Raw genomic sequence first — 19641 nt, 5'->3', positions numbered from 1 at the left:
CCATGTTATATGGTTTAGAACTTCCAAGTTCCATTCCCAAGTATCCTCCTCAAGTCCACATGGACCAAGATACTCTAATACTAAAGGCTCTCTGCTTATTCTCTGCACAGAATAATTATAAACAGGAAACATGACCATTTCCAATATGAGTTCTCTGTGCAACTTACTCTGATCACACCCGAGTTTACTTTTCAAGAAACTTCTCTCAAAAATCTTGATTTCTTTATTCTTCTCTCTAATTCTTCTTCCAAAGCATCATCATCATCATCATCATCATCGTCTCTATCCTCTTGATTCCTTTCTTCTTCTTCTTCCGTAGATACAACCTCAGCTTTTCTAATTCGCCTATGATCAGCTCTAACTTCGTCACGGTCTTCAACTCTGGTCTGAGCTAAACGACGCAGCCTTGGATCATCCTTCCTAGCAACCCCTATATCATCATTCTTTGGAAAAGCTCTATCCAAAACAGAAACCGTCTGCATCCTAACATTGTCATATCTTCGGCTTCCTCAGCCCACTCCGGAGCTTTTCCAGGCCAATACCTTCTCACTCTGGTCTGTCCAATACCACCTCGTAGTTTCTCCCTTACAGCAATTGCAGCATCACTACTCACCCCGGCACAGACATATTTTGCACTTGCATGTCTCATTAAGTCATACCAAAGACAAAGAATTCGCAAAAAATAAAATAAGAAAAAACAAAACAAAACATAAGATACATGCCAATCAGTTTGTGCAACCGTTTCCTACAAAATAATATCAACCTAGACTCCATTATTTATGATAATCAATTAGCCTTCGTCCAAGGTAGACTCATGATAATAGATTCCTTCATGACTTACTTCATACTTTTAAAAACATAGATCCAGCACGATGGCTATTTCCCAACTGATGAAACAGAAGCATTACGATTCCATTTCGTCTTTTATCAATGCGAAAACAGGAGAAAATAACATTCAAGAAAAACTAATCATACATGTTATTATTTATCACATTTCTGATCCAGATGCCGGAAGCTACAAAAGCAATGAAGTAGTTAAAATAGTGCAGCTGAAACAGTACAAATATTATTATCAGTGTAAAAATCATATACAATTGTAGAACAGTGAGTAGGACATCTATTGCAACATGTTAAAACAAACATTTTCGCTCGATACATGCCTCCAAGAAAGATAAGTTCAAATAAGAAGCTTATAAATTGAGGATATATATAAGCAAAATCCAACAAAGGTTACCCTTTACTGTCGATTAAATTAGTGTCATCAGATCTTTTTTGTTGTCTCTTTTAATTTTCCTCACCCGCGGAACACAACCTACCCACCCCGGAAACACAAAACGCTTAGATTTTACCTTGCTAGCCACAGTAGAAAGCTTAGCTGGCTTGCTGGATGGAGGAAAACTGATCTTTGCCTCTGGCTCTTTCGGAATATGAGGAGGAACCTCCTCAATATCCACACTTGCCCTTGAAACCGCGCTAAAAGTTGTATCAAATTTTGAATTCATAATTACCTCGACACCACAGTCTGTCACCACGCAATTAACACCTAAAGGCTTGTTGTCCCCACTTACTGTCTGAAATTCGAATTTGAATTCATCAGCTGACATATTTTGACCCATTCTTTCACCAGCACATGGATGTATTTCGGCATCATAGAGGACAAAAATGTGCTCCCTTTCAACTGTTGGAGCTTCTGCCGGATTCCAACACTTGAAAACTTTCTCTATTTTATCTAAGTGGCCTTCCTTGGTCTCCCATGTGCATATGCACCTAATGCCCAAACCCACGTCATTGTGGCAATCATCCCTAAATGATACTATAACTGACATAGCAAAACCTGAGAGAGCCTTTCGCGTGAAAGGAGCAAGCTCTACCACAGCAAATTCACTAGCTTGCCAATCAAAGAACCCTGGAAACACGTCTGCAGGAAAACATATGTTGAATGCAGGTGCTTTAATGTGTTCCTGTTTCAACAAGACCAGGTCCAATCAGATAATTCAATACCTGGGAGTATATGCACATGTGACAAGAAATGAGAGATATACCTGATTTTGTTCTTTGAGTAACTTAATTACTTTAGTCAGGCCTTTCTCTAGAAATTCAATAGATGTTTCTAAAGACAAACTAAAACAATTACTGAATGTGTAGTGTCGAGGAAGCTGCTCAAAGTGCAACCAAACTGACTTCAGAAGGTAACAATCATGAGCATTCAAGAACTCTAGACTTCCCGGAAAATATGGCAATTCTCGTATGCTTGTTCCAGCAAGATATAGCTCTTTCATGTTTCTTGGGAAACCCTTAATTTCCTCAAGGTGAGAGCAGCCAGACAGATCAAGAACTTGGACAGATTCTAAATTATACATGTCAGGCAAACTTCGCAGATGAAAACAATCTTTCATATTCAAGCGGACTAGCTTGCGAAAACCTTGATCATATGGGCTAACTTTAATCAAATTTTTTGCCTTTTCCAAATCGATATGCTCAAGACCCGGGAAGTTTTTCATATGATTCATAAGCTCTTTGCAGTTTGGTCGAGAGGAGCTGGCCACAATGGATATTGGTATCTCTTCTATGCTAGTTCCCTGGAGATTTAATTCCTCGATATGTGGTGGAATCCCTGGCACAGTTTTAATATTTCTGCAACCAGTGAGATTTAAAACCCGGAGATGCTGTAATGTCGTCATGGCTGGAAAACACTCCAATCTTGTACAACCTTGGAGATCAATCAGCTCGATACTTTGAGCTTCAAAAGGTATATCAAATTCAACTAGCTGCTGGGAATGACAAAGCCTGATCCTCTTCAACATCTCGAAGTTCTGAACAATAACAAAAATTAATAACAGCTGTAATGCATTATGTGGGTGAAAGATGGATATAGTGCCTACCTTGGTTCTTGCCCTGAGTTTCTTAAGCTGACTATAAGGCATATTAAGTTCGACAAGTTCATGGAGGTCGAAACCTTGAGGCAAGTATTCGAAAGGATAATTCTCCCAGTGGAGGAGCCTTAGCTCACAAGGCAGAGAATTGAGGCCCTTGGGAAATTTGAGCCGTGGAACATTTTCAGAGTAGGAGTTGTATACCTTTAGGAATCTCAGACTGACCATCTTCTTGAAGGCATCAGGGTTGACATCAAATATCAAGCTTGATGTGTCCAGACATATCCCTTCGATGTCTCCGGCAACCTGCAAGGACAAGGGAAGCCGATAGATCAAGAAGTTTGGCTCATCTTAAAAGGCTGAGTTATGTAGTATGACAATAGCAGAATTTAAACAAACCAGAAGACATTTATGACATTCTTTGGGTTCTCCCTCTGCTCTGAGTTCATCATCTTCTAGTAGATATCTGATGCTGGATGGTTGCCAAAGCGTCGTGCACCTCTCCATCTGTATTCTTTCTCCAGCCATGATATCTCGGAAGATGTCTTGGATTAGGTCAGTAACGTGCAATATGTTTTCTGAAATAGTCACCAGACACTTGTCCACAAGAACATCTATTCCAACACGTGGAAAATAACCACACCCATTAAGCAGTTGCACCACATAGTCGACATTTTCTCCCTTGAAGAAGCAAACAATGTCCAAGAAGATGTCCCTCTCGTTGTCACCAAGTGCACTATACACACTCTTTAGCCTATCCTGAAACTTTTTCGGAGGGAATTGCTTGAGCTTGAGGAATGCAGCCTCCAGTTCTGACTTCTTCTCCTTCAGCTCTCGGCCGTAAATGCAGAGAGCTAACGGGTTTCCATTAGCATAGTCAATCACCTTAGTTGACAGTTCCATGTCATTCTGCTCTAGCACATCTTTTTCAAAAACAATTTTAGAGAATAGCTGTAGGCCCTCGTGCTTGTTTAAACCCTGAACCTCATATACATGACTGATCTGACAAAGTGAAAACACTTGTTTATATTTAGAGGTGATGATAATTAGGCTTCCAGGACCAAACCAATCAAGCCTTCCAAGGAAAGACTGTGCAACCAGAGGATTGTGCACATCATCTAGAACAACAAGAAACCTTATCATACATAGTTTGTCCTTAAGGAGGCTCAGCCTTGTCATGTAAGAAGTGCTTACCCCAAATTTTTCTACTAGAATTTTACCAAAATTTTCTTCAAGCAAACGATGAGGTCCCTCCTTATGAAGCTGTTCATCAAAGCTGTCGATGAAGCAAGAAGCATCATAGTCACTGGACATGTGTTCAAATACTGCTTTAGCAAGTGTCGTCTTGCCTATGCCAGGCATGCCCCAGATACCTAATCTTCGGACATCCCAAGATTGCTCGCAAAGCAGGTTTTCAATCTCCATTAGCCTCGTGTAAATTCCAATTCGTTCAGTAGGACATAGCTTCCCATAAATATCTCTGACAATATCTTCCACGAGTTGAGCGTCACTGCAAAAGAGATTAGCCCTGTTGTAAATATATGCTCATCCTCGCATCGCATCCAGATCCAATCCAAGGTTGAAAGTACCTTGATTGGTTCCCTGCTGAATAACCAGTTTCCAGCAGCATTAACATCCACTCCTGATCGATAACCGATGGATCAATACCGTAGAACACTGGAGTCACCTTGTGGCCGTTGTTGTTCCTTCGAAGCTCAAGAACCTTGGCGAAATTATCAACCCAAGTAAGTGAGAAGGCGTTGGTCTCGGAGAAAACTACCACCGAAAGCGTAGTAGCTCCCTGATTCCGATAATCGAGATCTGTATCCGCAAACACAGAGATAGAGATACCTTCGCGGCGTAAAGCGGCGGAGAGGTGGCTGACGAAAGAGTACCGTACTGTTTCCTCGCAGATGATGTTGACGCTGCGACTACTCGCCGTCTCGTTATCCCCCATGATCGATCGTGAGAGCCTACGAGACAGAAGCACTTGGTAGTGGATTCATCAAACAGAAAAGAAAAAGAAAAAACAATTCTCCCGATTACACGAAACCTACTTCTGAATTCTGATAAACGGATATTTTTTTTTTAATGTTTGGAGGGAGAGAGGATATTCAGATGTCACGGATCCAAAATCCGAACTGTTATAACTTGGATCCAGATTTATCACATCATATTATGCATATACCCAAACTGGTAATATTTGTCAGCTATAATTTTGTCAATCTGTCAAAAAAATCAAAATCAAAATCATTTTTTTATATATACATTGAGTGAAAGAAGAACAGACAACGCTATCTACTAAAAGTAATAACCATAATGTATATATGTTTCAGTTATTCAGTATCTTATCATCCGGTTAAAAAACTAATGATAATATTAATACGAATGTTACTCCTTTAAATATTATTTATGTATTCATATATAAATTTGTTTTTACAAATTATACTACTGTTTGAATTGATATATATATGAAGAAGAAACACGAGAGAACGGCGAGCTCTCTCTCTCTTCTCACCTTGATATCTTTTAGAGAGAGGGAGGTGATTTCANAGTAGGACATAGCTTCCCATAAATATCTCTGACAATATCTTCCACGAGTTGAGCGTCACTGCAAAAGAGATTAGCCCTGTTGTAAATATATGCTCATCCTCGCATCGCATCCAGATCCAATCCAAGGTTGAAAGTACCTTGATTGGTTCCCTGCTGAATAACCAGTTTCCAGCAGCATTAACATCCACTCCTGATCGATAACCGATGGATCAATACCGTAGAACACTGGAGTCACCTTGTGGCCGTTGTTGTTCCTTCGAAGCTCAAGAACCTTGGCGAAATTATCAACCCAAGTAAGTGAGAAGGCGTTGGTCTCGGAGAAAACTACCACCGAAAGCGTAGTAGCTCCCTGATTCCGATAATCGAGATCTGTATCCGCAAACACAGAGATAGAGATACCTTCGCGGCGTAAAGCGGCGGAGAGGTGGCTGACGAAAGAGTACCGTACTGTTTCCTCGCAGATGATGTTGACGCTGCGACTACTCGCCGTCTCGTTATCCCCCATGATCGATCGTGAGAGCCTACGAGACAGAAGCACTTGGTAGTGGATTCATCAAACAGAAAAGAAAAAGAAAAAACAATTCTCCCGATTACACGAAACCTACTTCTGAATTCTGATAAACGGATATTTTTTTTTTAATGTTTGGAGGGAGAGAGGATATTCAGATGTCACGGATCCAAAATCCGAACTGTTATAACTTGGATCCAGATTTATCACATCATATTATGCATATACCCAAACTGGTAATATTTGTCAGCTATAATTTTGTCAATCTGTCAAAAAAATCAAAATCAAAATCATTTTTTTATATATACATTGAGTGAAAGAAGAACAGACAACGCTATCTACTAAAAGTAATAACCATAATGTATATATGTTTCAGTTATTCAGTATCTTATCATCCGGTTAAAAAACTAATGATAATATTAATACGAATGTTACTCCTTTAAATATTATTTATGTATTCATATATAAATTTGTTTTTACAAATTATACTACTGTTTGAATTGATATATATATGAAGAAGAAACACGAGAGAACGGCGAGCTCTCTCTCTCTTCTCACCTTGATATCTTTTAGAGAGAGGGAGGTGATTTCAGATTCTTATTCTGCCGTCCGGAATTCTCCGGCAAAGCCGTCCGGTTAGTTGTAACCGGTTTCAGCCCGACATCCATTGGCTTCTTATGCAGTGGTTGGTCGGTTACTTGCCCGGAATCTCTGGCTCTTTTAGCAGAGATGTCCGATTTCGCCGTCCGATCCAATATTTACCGGCTACGAAAACGGTGGTTGATTAGCTTTTCTCTAGCATCGATCGGCTTTTCTAGCGATGATGGCTAGTTTTGTTTTTTTACTCCGGCTTTTGTCCGGTTTCTATCACGGTGACTTATGTACCGTTGAATGTTTTTAGCTTTCAGATATTTCGATCTGTGTTGGTGGTGGTATGTGGTGTACGGGAACAATCTAAGCGATCTGCAATTTCAGATGAAGATACAAAACAATTTCCTCAGCTTATTACAAATGCCTTTTAGCTGTCCCTTGTTTACGACAAGTTGTTTCAGAGTTTCGATTGGTTAAGGCAACAGTTTGGATTAATCAGATTTCTCTTTCTCTAACCCGTTTGGCAAACGGTAGAGTTTAATTGATTCTGTATTTTATCCTTATGCTGTTTTGCTCTTACTGATGAAAAACAGAAGAATCTATCTATCCTTGATTTCATCTCGGCGATAGCTTCATTCATCGGAAGAATCGGTGGCTCCGATGGCGAAGGATGACGATGGAAACCTTTCAATTGCTCATGTTACACGTGTTACTGATACGTGTCTTTGAGTGGACTTTTTTGACTCAATCTTCTTCTTAAGCGGTGCAATAGTGAACTCAAATTGAGCTTTTGTTGTTTTCGTATTTTGTTGGGCTACTGCCTTTGCTTTTGTGGGCCTTTTGTTTAGGCTCAGCTTGTATGCCGTGTATGTTGTAGGCTTTTTGTTTAGGCTCGGTTTGTATGCCATGTATGTTTAATAAAAAAATCTTTCCAGGAAAAAAAAAATTGATATATATATATATATATTGGACTAATTAATTAGTCAAAAATGGAGGCTGCAATCCTCAATCTCAAGCAATGTCCTCCACAAGAGTATTTGTTATCCTTATTTATTTTATTATTGGAATATATTGACAGAATATGCATTTCTAAAAATGTTGACTAACCGAAAAAAAAAAATGTCTAATCATTTGTGTAGGAGCAAAGGGATGGGTTGACTTGGCTATTTTCACTTTCGAATCTTGAGAAGACTAAAACCAGACAGAGAGAGAGAGACTCCAATGGCAAACTCCGCCGGTTCTAAGTTCAAATCATACGGTAAGCCATCCCAAGACCAAGTGTTCATTAACTTCCGGGGAGTGGAACTGCGCTACAACTTTGTTAGTCATCTCAAGAAGAGCTTAACAAGGAATGGGATCAATGCTTTTATAGACACAGATGAAGATATGGGCCAAGAGCTGAACGTTTTGCTCAAAAGAATCGAAGGTTCGAAGATAGCTCTAGCGATATTCTCCCCGAGGTACACAGAGTCAGACTGGTGTTTGAAGGAACTGACGAGGATGAAGGAATGCAGAGAGCAAGGCAAGCTCGTGGTGATTCCAATTTTTTACAAGGTAGAGCCTGCCACTGTTAAAAGACAGAGAGGAGAGTTCGGTGACAAGTTCAGAGATCTCGTGGAGTGCATTGATGAGGACATCAAGAACAAATGGACGGAAGCTTTAAAGTCTATTCCTCTCTTAACGGGATTCGTGTTAAACGATAAAAGGTGTAATTAACACATTAATTTGTTTACTTGAGACATCAAAAATCTAAAGTTAGTTAGTTACTCATATTTTTTCTTTACTCATATTTGTTCACAGCGATGAGGACGATCTCATATTCAGAGTTGTCAAGGAGGTTAAAAAATCATTGGATAACATTTCACGGGTTTCATCTCTCAATCCCCCACAAGGTACTGTTCTTTCCTCGACAGTACACCAGAAAAAACTTGACAGTTCTTGCGGAGTTGAATTACGTCTAAGGCAACTAGAAGAAAAGCTATGCTTCGGGTTTGAGAACACAACTCGTATAATTGGTGTTGTTGGGATGCCTGGAATTGGTAAAACCACTCTAGTCAAGAAGTTATATGAGAAACTCAAAAATGAATTCTTGAGCCACGTGTTAATCCTAGATATCCATGAAACATCAAGGGAACATGGCTTATGTTACTTGCCCACATTACTCTTGGAAGATTTATTGAAGGTTAAGAATCCCAAGTTTGAGACCATCCATGCTGCTCATGAAGGTTACAAGGATCAACTACTCAAAACCAAAGCACTTGTTATTCTTGACCACGTCAGTAACATGGAACAAATTGCTGCTATACTCGGAAAATGTGATTGGATTAAGCAGGGAAGCAAGATCGTCGTTGCAACAGGTGATACGTCGCTGATACATGATTTGGTCGATGATATTTATGTAGTCCCTCAACTAAGCTACAAAGACAGTTTACAACACTTTAACCATTATGCCTTTGGTGATCAGAGCAATGCTCAGAGTCAGAGTTTCTTGACGCTGTCGACAGATTTCGTACATTACACCAAAGGAAATCCACTAGCTCTAAAGGTGTTGGGTGCTGAGCTTCTGGGGAAAGATGAGTCTCTCTGGAATTCAAAATTGGATTCTTTGATTCAGCACCACAAAGGTCGATCAAGAAGCTCTAGAAAGATGCGAGCACAAAGCTCTAGTGAGATGCTTCAAAGTGTTTGGAAAGAGAGCTATGATTGTCTTAGTCAGCAACAAAAAGATACACTTCTTGACATAGCTTGCTTCAGGTCGCTGGACAAGAATTATGTAGCAAGTTTATTAGATTCACATGATGCAAATTCCACTGACGCTAGGATTGAAATTCAGAAACTAATAAACAAGTTTCTGATTACTATATCTGCCGGCAAAATAGAGATGCATGATACACTACATATGTTTTCTAAGGAAGTTGGTAGGGAAGCCACTGCTCCGGATGGAAAAGGGCGACGAAGGTTGTGGGACTATCATACTATAATTGATGTGTTAGAGAACAATAAGGTAAATACTAACTTCTTGAATGTATTATATTACTTTCAAGTTGTTCTGAGTAAGGTCATTGTTTTGGTATCGGTGTTATTAGCTCATGTCTTGTTTGTTACTGATTAATGATTATAGGGAGTTTCAAGTGTCAGATCTATCTTCCTTGACTTGGCTGATCTTAACATGAAGAAGAGCTTACACAGTCAAGCATTTGTCCTGATGCGCAATATGCGGTACCTCAAAATCTACAACACCTATTGTCTTCAAGAATGTGATCGTGACATTATGCTTAACTTCCCGGATGGGCTCGAGCTCCCATTAGATGAGTTGCGATGTCTCCATTGGCTGAAATTCCCATTGCAAGAACTTCCACCAGATTTTAACCCCAAAAATCTTGTGGACCTTAAGCTTCATTACAGCGAGATTGAACGAGTTTGGGAGGGTAACAAGGTACGTAATTAGTTGACTCTTTTTCACTTCTCTTAGAATTGAATCTTTTGTTGTACTGCACTTTTTAGTCAGTTGATTCTTTTTTCGTTCGTCCAACGTAGTTAGCTGGTTAAGTTGTGGCTAGAGTCAACTTGTGTCCTGTTAACGGGTGGCTGACTCTCTTTCATTCACAACAGGATGTATCTAAACTTAAATGGATCGACTTCAACCACTCAAGAAAGTTGAGTACCTTGTCAGGATTAGCGGAGGCTCGAAATCTTCAAGAGTTGAACCTTGAAGGCTGCATAGCGTTGGACACATTGCCCCAGGATATGGAAAATATGAAGTGTCTTGTTTTCTTGAACCTCAGAGGCTGCACAAGTCTTAAGCATCTTCCAGAGATTAACTTAATATCTCTGGAAACTCTCATCCTCAGCGACTGTTCAAAATTTAAGGTATTTAAGGTGCTTTCAGGAAAACTAGAAGCAATATACTTGGATGGCACTGCGATAAAGGAACTTCCTTCAGACATTCGGAATCTCCAAAGACTTGCCTTATTAAACATGAAAGGCTGCAAGAAACTGAAAAAGCTTCCTGACAGTCTCGGTGAACTGAAAGCTCTTCAAGAACTGATACTCTCTGGCTGTTCAAAGCTCAAAAGTTTTCCAGAAGTTGGGGAAAACATGAACCGTCTAGAGATTTTACTTCTAGATGAAACTGCTATCAAAGAGATGCCAAATATATTCTCACTGAAGCGCTTATGCTTAAGCAGAAACGAAAAGATTTGTTGCCTACCAGAGAACCTCAGCCGATTTTTTGGACTAAAATGGCTTGATATGAAGAACTGTAGAAGCCTTACATATCTTCCTAAGCTTCCACCAAACTTGCAGTGCTTAGATGCACATGGATGTAGCTCACTGAAAAGTATTGCACAACCACTTGCACATGTTATGGCGACAGAGCATATTCATTCGACTTTCATTTTCACAAACTGCGTCAAATTGGAACAAGCTGCAAAGGAGGAAATTTCATCCTATGCTCAAAGGAAATGTCAGCTACTACCAAGAGCACTTAAACTCTGCAATAAGGTATTTTTTTTTTTTTTCTCTCTCTCTCTCTCTATCTTTCGGAAACCAAGATTTACTGACGTGTCTCCTCTACAACTTTGCAGGATCTTGTTCCTGAGATTTTGTTCAGCACTTGCTTTCCTGGAGGTGAAATACCTTCATGGTTTAATCACGAAGCAATTGGATGTAAGATAAAGTTTGAATCGCCCCAACATTGGAAGTACAATAAGCTCTCTGGGATAGCCTTTTGTGCTGTTGTCTCATTCCAAAACTGCCAAGATCAAACCAGAACAGAACGAGAAAAAACCAACAACTTGTCAGTGAAATTCACTTGTAAATCCATAACTGGAGATAAGCCTTGCACCAAAACGACTTGGAAAGTTGGGAGCTGGACGGAACAGGGAAATAAAACAGATACGATTGAGTCAGATCATCTCTTTATTGGCTACACCAACTGCTTTCACCTCAGAAAACATCTTGAAGACCAGCACCCCAATCAATGTTCTCCGATTGTGGCATTCCTTGAGTTTAGTGTGACCAACAGCAACACTAGTGGGGAAGCTAGGTTTGAGGTGTTGAAATCCGGTTTCAGTTTTGTGTTTGAACCTGATGAGAACAAAAATCCATTCCGGGATGCAAACTCTGATGCAAGTCCAAGGGATGACGACATCTCATGTGAAGCAACAATCATCAACGAAACTCATTCAAGAACTAATGGTTTTCTCATGTGAACCAAGTGAAGCTCATTCTTACACCAGACTTCAGCAGGGAATAACAAATATTCAACATTTGATCAAAATGTTGTTCAGCTCCAAGAAGGAATATCGATCTTATGGTGAATCGAATTATTCCCAAACAACTAGTCAGATCTCTGTTTTACACTTAATTTATTCATTGATCTTTTTGTATCTCCATTTTGAATTTCTCTCTCTCAACTGTTGTCCAGCTTGGTCCTGACCTTTCGCCACCTAGCCAATCACACCAGCGTGCTTATTAAATTCAACGTCCATCGAGTGCCAAAAGTCACCAACATACTCCTGCCAAATTCAAAAATAATTGATCTCCCTATATTGCCCGCTGGATTGGACTGATACAAAGGCAGACCACGATAGAAATAAGAATCAGAACAATTGGGCCATAAGTGAGCAATACATTTCTAACAATGACGCCACCAGAAGAGAAAAACTGACCCTGTTTATGCTACATACTTGGACAAGTCACTTGGCTCAAACTCTACAATAGAGTTATAACCAAATGTTGCACCAACGGGATTAGAAAACTAACAATAAACTCTACAATAGAGTCCAACTTGGACAAGTCACTTTTCATTTTCACCTAAGCACTTCGACGGAGTTAGAAAACTAAATCAGCACCCAAATTAACAAACGAAGACGACAGAGTATACAAATCAGAAGCGGATATATAAAACCTAAAACTCGATGATTCTGAAAGAGAGAGAACAAGGAAATATAATTTAACCAAATCCAGAAAAGAAAAAAAAAAGAATTGACGACAATATAAACGAACTTAGAGTCTGGAGAATGAGGGGATTGCAATTCGGAGAAACAATGTGGCGAGACGGAGGAGAAGAAGAAGAAGAAGAAGAGGGTTGAGAGGGTCGTGAAGCCGGAACGTTTCACAGGGAAAACAACAAAAATCTCGAAAACTAAACATTAGTCTCTAGTGGGCTTTTATGGGCCTTTGAAATATTTGGTTTATTCGGCCTTTCAATTTACACATCGGAGCTACTGAGCAATTTTAATTTATATATTTTAGTGTGTCAAAAAAGTCGAATGTGTCAATTTGATTTTGAAGGTTCGACCTCTAGATCTACACAAGACAATGATTAGTTGACGAAAATGAGCATATAAAAGAAATTGATGGCGTGATGTCGAAAATGAGCATATAATAGTTTAACTCCTACCTCATGACTTAACTCTTTCTGATCTGACTACATTGATATAGGGTGGCACATGTGACTTAACTTCGAACCCATTACCTCAGCATCATTATTTACACCTTCTACCAATTGAGCTAAAGAAAATTTTGAAAAATTCAGAGACGAAATATTACTTAGCCCGTAAACGGTCGCAAGCACATGCTTGGTTTACTTGGTCTCAAGGCCGGTTTTAGGCTTTAGTCTACTGTTTACCCTATGCTAATCTACCCCATGCTACTCTCCTAGCTCATTTGACATAGGCATGTCCTATGTCTTTTTTATTGTCTTTCCAACATATTTTTTTTAAAAAATTATTATGATTGACATATTGAGTATATTATTTTCTACTTCTGATAATTTAACTCTTGATAAATTTTAAAAACATCATTTTAATAGTAAAGATTACATTTGAATTTTTAAAAAATGCCGGTCCAATTAGTAACTTAGTAAACATATATTATCTATTTTGTAATCCGTTTCATATTTTAGAGTTAAAATTAGTCTAATATTATTTATATATGTGAATTCAAATAATAATTTTTACATATAATTACATGTTTATTGTGCTTTGTAACTGAGAAAATGTGGAACTAAAATTTTCTAAATATATCTAATATATGTAGAATATTGTTATTATTATTATACCCTTATTATTATTTGAATGTAAAATTTTATTCAATCAAAATCATTTTATACAATAATGATTCATTGCGTTTGTAAATTATCATCAAAAAAACATTAAAACAAATAGTGGCATTTAAGTTCTTGTATATGGTCAATTAGAGAACCACATCGTAGCAGTTGACACCTAAGCAGTTCTTGTATACAATAAAAACAGAATGTGTTTATTTCCAGTGTTGACACCTAAGCATTTTTGGGTAACCTGGAGCTGACACATCAGATTATTTTTCTACCAATAAAATTATTTTATTAATACAACTCAGCTTCATTTTTTTACACCTAAGCATTTTTCTCCTTTACTTCTTGACACATCACAATAATTTGTCGTCATATGAAACGAATTCACAAAAAAAAATGCTAATCCAAAAACAAAAAAAAAAAACTTAAGACGGATCGAGCTTGAGAGAGATTAATCGGAGATGGAGCAGAAGACTAAGAAAAACCTTATAAAACCAGACAGAGATGGATGTTGAGAGAGAATATGGATGTTGAGAGAGAAGATGGAGAAGAAGATTATCATACACAAAGTAGAAGATTAAGAAACATGGCTTGAAGCAAAACACATCCCTTAATTCTACTGTTCGATTCTCTATGGCTATTTCATTTGTGTGAAATTGAGATTAAGGAGTTTTTAAATTTGTTTTGCACTTTTTGTATCGTGAATTTGATGTATGGAATTGGTGGCGACCCCTAATTTTGATTATGGGGAAACTTTTGTTCTTTCTGGGTTATTAGGACTTGGGGCATGAAGTGTTATGACTCAGTTTCAACTACAAGAAAAGCTTAAGTGTGGAGAAGACTCTCGGTGTATGAGAGGGTTAGATACAAGCTCAAAGTTAGCACGTGGGAGAGTCACATGTGAGTGGCACGGATGGAGGTTGTTACAAACAGCCGAGGGTAGATCCGTCTTCCTAGTCTCTATCTCTTATCTTCTCTTAATCTCGATTAAAAGGTTGTTAGATCTTGTTAAGCTGAGTTGAGAGAGTGATAGAATCAGTTTCAGAGAGAGAGAGAAGTGAGAGCTTTGTAATCGGATCAGATCATTGTTCTAGTGGATTACCGGAGAAGTTAACTCCGGCGAGACGTAGCGTTTCCTCATCGGAAACGTGAACTCGTTAAATCGTGTGTCGCCTCTTTCTCTTCTTCTTTACAAGTTCTCTCAAGTTCTATTCGTGTGTCTTGCATTCGATTCGTGTTCGTATTGGTCAAGATTTGATCAGGTTTTACAACAATTGGTATCAGAGCCACGGTTGTGGCTAGGTTCGATTGAATCGGAGATGTCTGGGGTTCCGATTGCGGTGTTCGATGGTTCGGGGGATTTCTCTTTGTGGAAGACAAGGATTCAAGCTCATCTGAGTGTGATCGGGTTAAAAGACGTGTTGATTGAGAAGGTTTCATCTCTGCCTCTCACGGAGGAAGAAGAACAAGATCCGGAAAAGAAAAAGAAACGTGAGGCGGATGATGCAGCAAGATTGGAGCGGTGTGATAAAGCGAAGAACGTTATCTTCTTGAATGTTGCGGATAAAGTTTTAAGGAACATTGAGCTTTGTGAAACCGCAGCAGAGGCTTGGTCAACGTTGGATAAGATGTTTATGCCAACGTCTCTTCCGCATCGTGTGTATTCACAGTTGAATTTCTACACATTTAAGATGCAAGAGAATAAAAAGATCGATGATAATATTGACGATTTCTTGAAGATAGTTGCAGATCTTAATCATTTACAGATCGAAGTTTCTGACGAGGTACAGGCTATAATCTTGCTAAGCTCTTTACCTGCTAGGTTTGATAGTCTGGTTGAGACATTGAAGTATAGTACTGGTAGAGAAAAATTGAGACTGGATGATGTTGATGGTAGCTGCACGAGATAAAGAAAGAGAGGTGGCTCAGAACAGTAAGTCAGTTTCGGAGGGACATTTTGCGAGAGAAAGGTCTGAGGAAAAGTATAATGGTCAGAGCAACAAAGGTAGAGGAAGGTCTTGATCTAAGTCTAAGGATGGTAAGAGAGTGTGCTGGATTTGTGGCAAGTAAGGTCACTTCAAGAAACAATGTTTCAAGTGGATTGAGAAGAATAAAGGAAAGACTCAAGGTTCTGAAAAGGGAGAAGCTGGTTTAGCAAAGTCTAAAAGTGAAGCAGATTCTGCTATGGTTTTAATGGCGGTAGATGAGAGCCTTGCTACGTCTAGCTGTAAAACTGATGAGTGGGTTCTGGATACGGGATGTTCGTTTCATATGACTCCTAGGCGAGACTGGCTTTATGATTTTAAAGAAGTTCAGTCGGGATACGTAAAAATGGGAAACGATACTTTGTCACAGGTTAAGGGAATTGGCAGTGTGAAGATCCAAGATTCAAGTGGTACGTTTGTGGTGCTAACAGATGTCAGGTACATGCCATCTACGTCCAGGAATTTGATATCCCTGGGAACCCTGGAGGATAAGGGATGTTGGTTCAAATCTAAAGATGGTATTCTAAAGGTGAATAAGGGATGTTCAACTATTTTGAAAGGTAAAAAGAGAGATACTCTTTATATTCTGCAAGGAGAAACAGAGATTGCCGAGTCTAATTCTTCGGAGTTGTCAAAAGACGAGACATAATTATGGCACAGCCGTCTCGGTCATATGAGTCAGAGAGGACTCGAAGTTTTGGTGAAGAAAGGTTGTCTTAAGAGAGATGTCATCAGGGATTTGAAGTTTTGTGATAACTGCATGTTTGGGAAGAATCACAGGGTTAGTTTCTCACCGGCTCAGCATGTTACGAAAGAAAAATTGGGGTATGTTCATTCTGATTTGTGGGGGTCTCCACATAATCCAATGTCGTTGGGGAACTGTCAGTATTTCATATCATTTATTGATGATTTCTCGAGGAAGACGTGGATTTATTTACTGAAGAGAAAAGATGAAGCATTTGAGAAATTTGTGGATTGGAAGAAAATGGTGGAGACTCAATCCGAGAAAAAGGTTAAGAAGCTGAGGACTGACAATGGTTTAGAATACTGTAATCAGTATTTTGATAAGTTTTGCAAGGAAGAGGGTATTGTAAGACACAGGACTTGTGCTTATACTCCTCAGCAAAACGGAGTTGCTGAAAGGATGAACCGTACCATAATGGATAAGGTGAGAAGTATGCTTAGCGAGAGTGGTATGGAGAAGAAGTTCTGGGCAGAAGCAGCTTCTACAGCTGTATATTTGATTAATAGGTCACCTTCCACAGCTGTCGAATGTGATCTCCCAGAAGAAAGATGGACTTCGAGGTTGCCAGATCTGAGCTCACTCAGGAAATTTGGTTGTTTAGTCTATGTTCATGCGGATCAAGGAAAGTTGAATCCTAGAGCTAAGAAGGGTTATTTTACAAGTTATCCTGAAGGTGTTAAAGGGTACAAGGTATGGGTTCCTGAAGAGGGAAGATGTGTTATAAGTCGAAATGTTATCTTCAGGGAAGAAGTTATGTACAAGGATGCTAAAGATGGTTCGCAGTTTGATGCTCACAACTTGGATCTACAGAATCAAAAAATGCTTTCAGACTTGCTTGATCAAGGTGGAGTTTTACAAGAAACTGATATTCCTGTGGAAAAGACTTTAGACAAAGGAGAGTCGTCACAGAATCAACGAGAGTCTATGGCTAAAGAAGAAACTGTAGAATCTGAGGGAGAGGAGGACTTAAGTGATTACCAGTTAGTCAAAGATAGAGGGAAAAGAGCAATCAAGGCTAACAAGAAGTATAGTGAGTCTAATATGGTGGGTTTTGCCTATTACACTGAAGATGGAGGAAGATCAGAGCCAGGATCCTATAAGGAAGCATTGTTAGATCCTGACTGGGAGAAGTGGAATGATGCTATGAAGGAGGAAATGGTTTCTATGAAGAAGAACCATACTTGGGACCTTGGAGATAAGCCGGAGAATGCGAAAGTGATTGGTTGTAGATGGGTTTACACGAGAAAACCTGGTATTCCTGGTGTTGAAGCTCCGAGGTTCAAAGCTCGTCTAGTTGCGAAGGGTTATACACAGAAAGAGGGAGTAGACTACTCTGAGATCTTTGCACCAGTAGTTAAACATGTTTCAATTCGATATTTGTTATCAATGGTGGTGCAGTTCGACATGGAACTTCAACAGATGGATGTAAAGACGGCGTTCTTACATGGTTTCTTAGAGGAAGATATTGTGATGGCTCAACCGGAGGGTTTTGAAGATGGAAGCCATCCTGATCGGGTATGTTTTCTCAAGAAATCTTTATATGGTCTTAAGCAGTCTCCTAGGCAGTGGAATTTGAGATTTGATGATTTCATGAAAGGCATAGGTTATAATAGAAGTGCCTATGACAGTTGTGTTTATTGGAGAGTGCTGGAAAATGGATTGTACGTATATCTTCTATTATACGTCGATGATAAGTTGATAGCATCCGTGAGTAAGAGTCATGTTCAGGAGTTAAAGGATTGCTAAGTCAGGAGTTCGAGATGAAAGATTTGGGAGATGCCAAAAAGATTTTGGGCATGGAGATTATTCGAGATCGCGGTGCAGGTACATTGGTCTTGTCTCAGGAAGGCTATGTGAAGAAGGTGTTGAAAACTTTTCAGATGGATGAGGCTAAGTCAGTAGCTACACCAATGGGAGCTCATTTCAAGTTGAAGGCAACAACAGATAAAGAATATGAAGAACAATCTGGTAGGATGAAGGTAGTTCCTTATGCTAATGCTGTAGGCAGTGTTATGTATGCGATGATAGGCACTCGACCGGACCTGGCGTATCCTGTTGGAGTTATCAGCAGATACATGGGAAGACCTCTTAAGAGTCACTGGGAGGCGGTCAAGTGGGTCTTGAGGTACATAAGAGGATCGGAGAAAAGAAGTTTGTGTTTCAGGAAGCAAGGTGATTTTGTGTTGCGAGGATATTGTGATTCGGATCATGCAGGTGATGGTGGTACCAGAAGGTCTACCACTGGTTATGTTTTTACAGCAGGAGGGAATACTATCAGTTGGAAGTCAAGACTACAGAAGGTGGTATCTCTCTCATCAACAGAGGCTGAGTATATGGCTTTAACAGAAGCTGTGAAAGAGGTTATTTGGCTTAAAGGATTAGCGGCTGAGCTTGGATTCTCTCAGGGTTTTGTTGAGGTACACTCTGATTCTCAAAGTGCTATCTCTTTGGCGAAAAACTCGGTTCATCATGAGAAAACCAAGCATATAGATATTCGATTGCATTTCATCAGAGATATCATTGCTGAAGGCAAAGTTAAGGTGATAAAGATTGCTAGTGAATGCAATCCAACTGATATCTTTACTAAAGTACTTCCGGTGGATAAGTTGGATGGAGCATTAGAAATGCTCCGGGTTACAGGTTTCTGAGGTTCTTAAGTTTTTTCTTCTGAGTGGTTGAACTCAGGGTGGAGCGGTTGAGCTCGGTGACTGAGTGGTTGAACTCAGGGTGGAGCGGTTAAGCTCAAGAAATTGGAGTGGTTGAACTCAAGTTCCGGAGGGAGGTAATCCAAGACTAGACAAGCTGAAGCATAGTAGTAGAATCAGAGTCAAGGTGGAGAATTGAAGTGTTATGACTCAGTTTCAACTACAAGAAAAGCTTAAGTGTGGAGAAGACTCTCGGTGTATGAGAGGGTTAGATACAAGCTCAAAGTTAGCACGTGGGAGAGTCACGTGTGAGTGGCACAGATGGAGGTTGTTACAAACAGCCGAGGGTAGATCCGTCTTCCTAGTCTCTATCTCTTATCTTCTCTTAATCTCGATTAAAAGGTTGTTAGATCTTGTTAAGCTGAGTTGAGAGAGTGATAGAATCAGTTTCAGAGAGAGAGAGAAGTGAGAGCTTTGTAATCGGATCAGATCATTGTTCTAGTGGATTACCAGAGAAGTTAACTCCAGCGAGACGTAGCGTTTCCTCATCGGAAACGTGAACTCGTTAAATCATGTGTCGCCTCTTTCTCTTCTTCTTTACAAGTTCTCTCAAGTTCTATTCGTGCGTCTTGCATTCGATTCGTGTTCGTATTGGTCAAGATTTGATCAGGTTTTACAACA

At 39.5% G+C, this 19641-nt stretch overlaps 3 protein-coding genes and 1 long non-coding RNA gene across 5 annotated transcripts; 1 reads left to right on the top strand and 3 right to left on the bottom strand.

The window, feature by feature from the left end:
• LOC104770109 (protein DA1-related 4-like) lies at positions 1042-5152 on the bottom strand. 2 transcript variants are annotated; one of them, XM_010494461.1, is made up of 6 exons: positions 4725-4808; positions 4463-4596; positions 3273-4383; positions 2883-3179; positions 2043-2813; positions 1042-1961 (listed from the first exon to the last, which is right to left on the bottom strand). In XM_010494461.1, the coding sequence occupies exons 2-6, from the start codon at positions 4507-4509 to the stop codon at positions 1248-1250; spliced, it is 2940 nt and encodes a 979-aa protein (XP_010492763.1). In that variant the 5' UTR covers positions 4510-4596; positions 4725-4808; the 3' UTR covers positions 1042-1247. The 2 variants fall into 2 exon arrangements, with proteins under 2 accessions (XP_010492763.1, XP_010492762.1); XM_010494460.2 differs by having other exon boundaries at positions 4463-5152.
• Positions 5403-6265, bottom strand: LOC104772328 (protein DA1-related 4-like). The gene is made up of 2 exons (XM_010496958.2): positions 5564-6265; positions 5403-5484 (listed from the first exon to the last, which is right to left on the bottom strand). The coding sequence occupies exons 1-2, from the start codon at positions 5929-5931 to the stop codon at positions 5403-5405; spliced, it is 450 nt and encodes a 149-aa protein (XP_010495260.1). The 5' UTR covers positions 5932-6265.
• On the top strand, positions 7624-11962 carry LOC104770107 (disease resistance-like protein CSA1). The gene is made up of 5 exons (XM_010494458.1): positions 7624-8231; positions 8326-9529; positions 9647-9961; positions 10138-11028; positions 11112-11962. Exons 1-5 carry the CDS (start codon positions 7747-7749, stop codon positions 11736-11738), a joined length of 3522 nt encoding a protein of 1173 aa, XP_010492760.1. The 5' UTR covers positions 7624-7746; the 3' UTR covers positions 11739-11962.
• On the bottom strand, positions 11711-12631 carry LOC104770108. The gene is made up of 2 exons (XR_764486.2): positions 12198-12631; positions 11711-12094 (listed from the first exon to the last, which is right to left on the bottom strand). It is a non-coding gene; the product is annotated as an uncharacterized LOC104770108 (long non-coding RNA).

This window comes from Camelina sativa, chromosome 20 (assembly GCF_000633955.1).
Source record: "Camelina sativa cultivar DH55 chromosome 20, Cs, whole genome shotgun sequence".
NCBI lineage: Eukaryota > Viridiplantae > Streptophyta > Magnoliopsida > Brassicales > Brassicaceae > Camelina > Camelina sativa.
The sequence above is the reverse complement of the archived record's forward strand: the minus strand, read 5'-3'. Positions and strand labels throughout refer to the sequence as shown.

Bases quoted from the DNA above. Each gene is read 5' to 3' on its own strand.
- LOC104770109 (XM_010494460.2), bottom strand. From the start codon at position 4,830: ATGGGGGATAACGAGACGGCGAGTAGTCGCAGCGTCAACATCATCTGC. The intron at 3,180-3,272 runs GTTTGTTTAAAT...TTGTCCTTGCAG, and splicing joins AATGTCATAAATGTCTTCTG to GTTGCCGGAGACATCGAAGG. The intron at 1,962-2,042 runs GTATATCTCTCA...TTGTTGAAACAG, and splicing joins TACTCAAAGAACAAAATCAG to GAACACATTAAAGCACCTGC.
- LOC104770107 (XM_010494458.1), top strand. From the start codon at position 7,747: ATGGCAAACTCCGCCGGTTCTAAGTTCAAATCATACGGTAAGCCATCC. The intron at 8,232-8,325 runs GTGTAATTAACA...ATTTGTTCACAG, and splicing joins TTCGTGTTAAACGATAAAAG to CGATGAGGACGATCTCATAT. The intron at 9,962-10,137 runs GTACGTAATTAG...CATTCACAACAG, and splicing joins GAGTTTGGGAGGGTAACAAG to GATGTATCTAAACTTAAATG.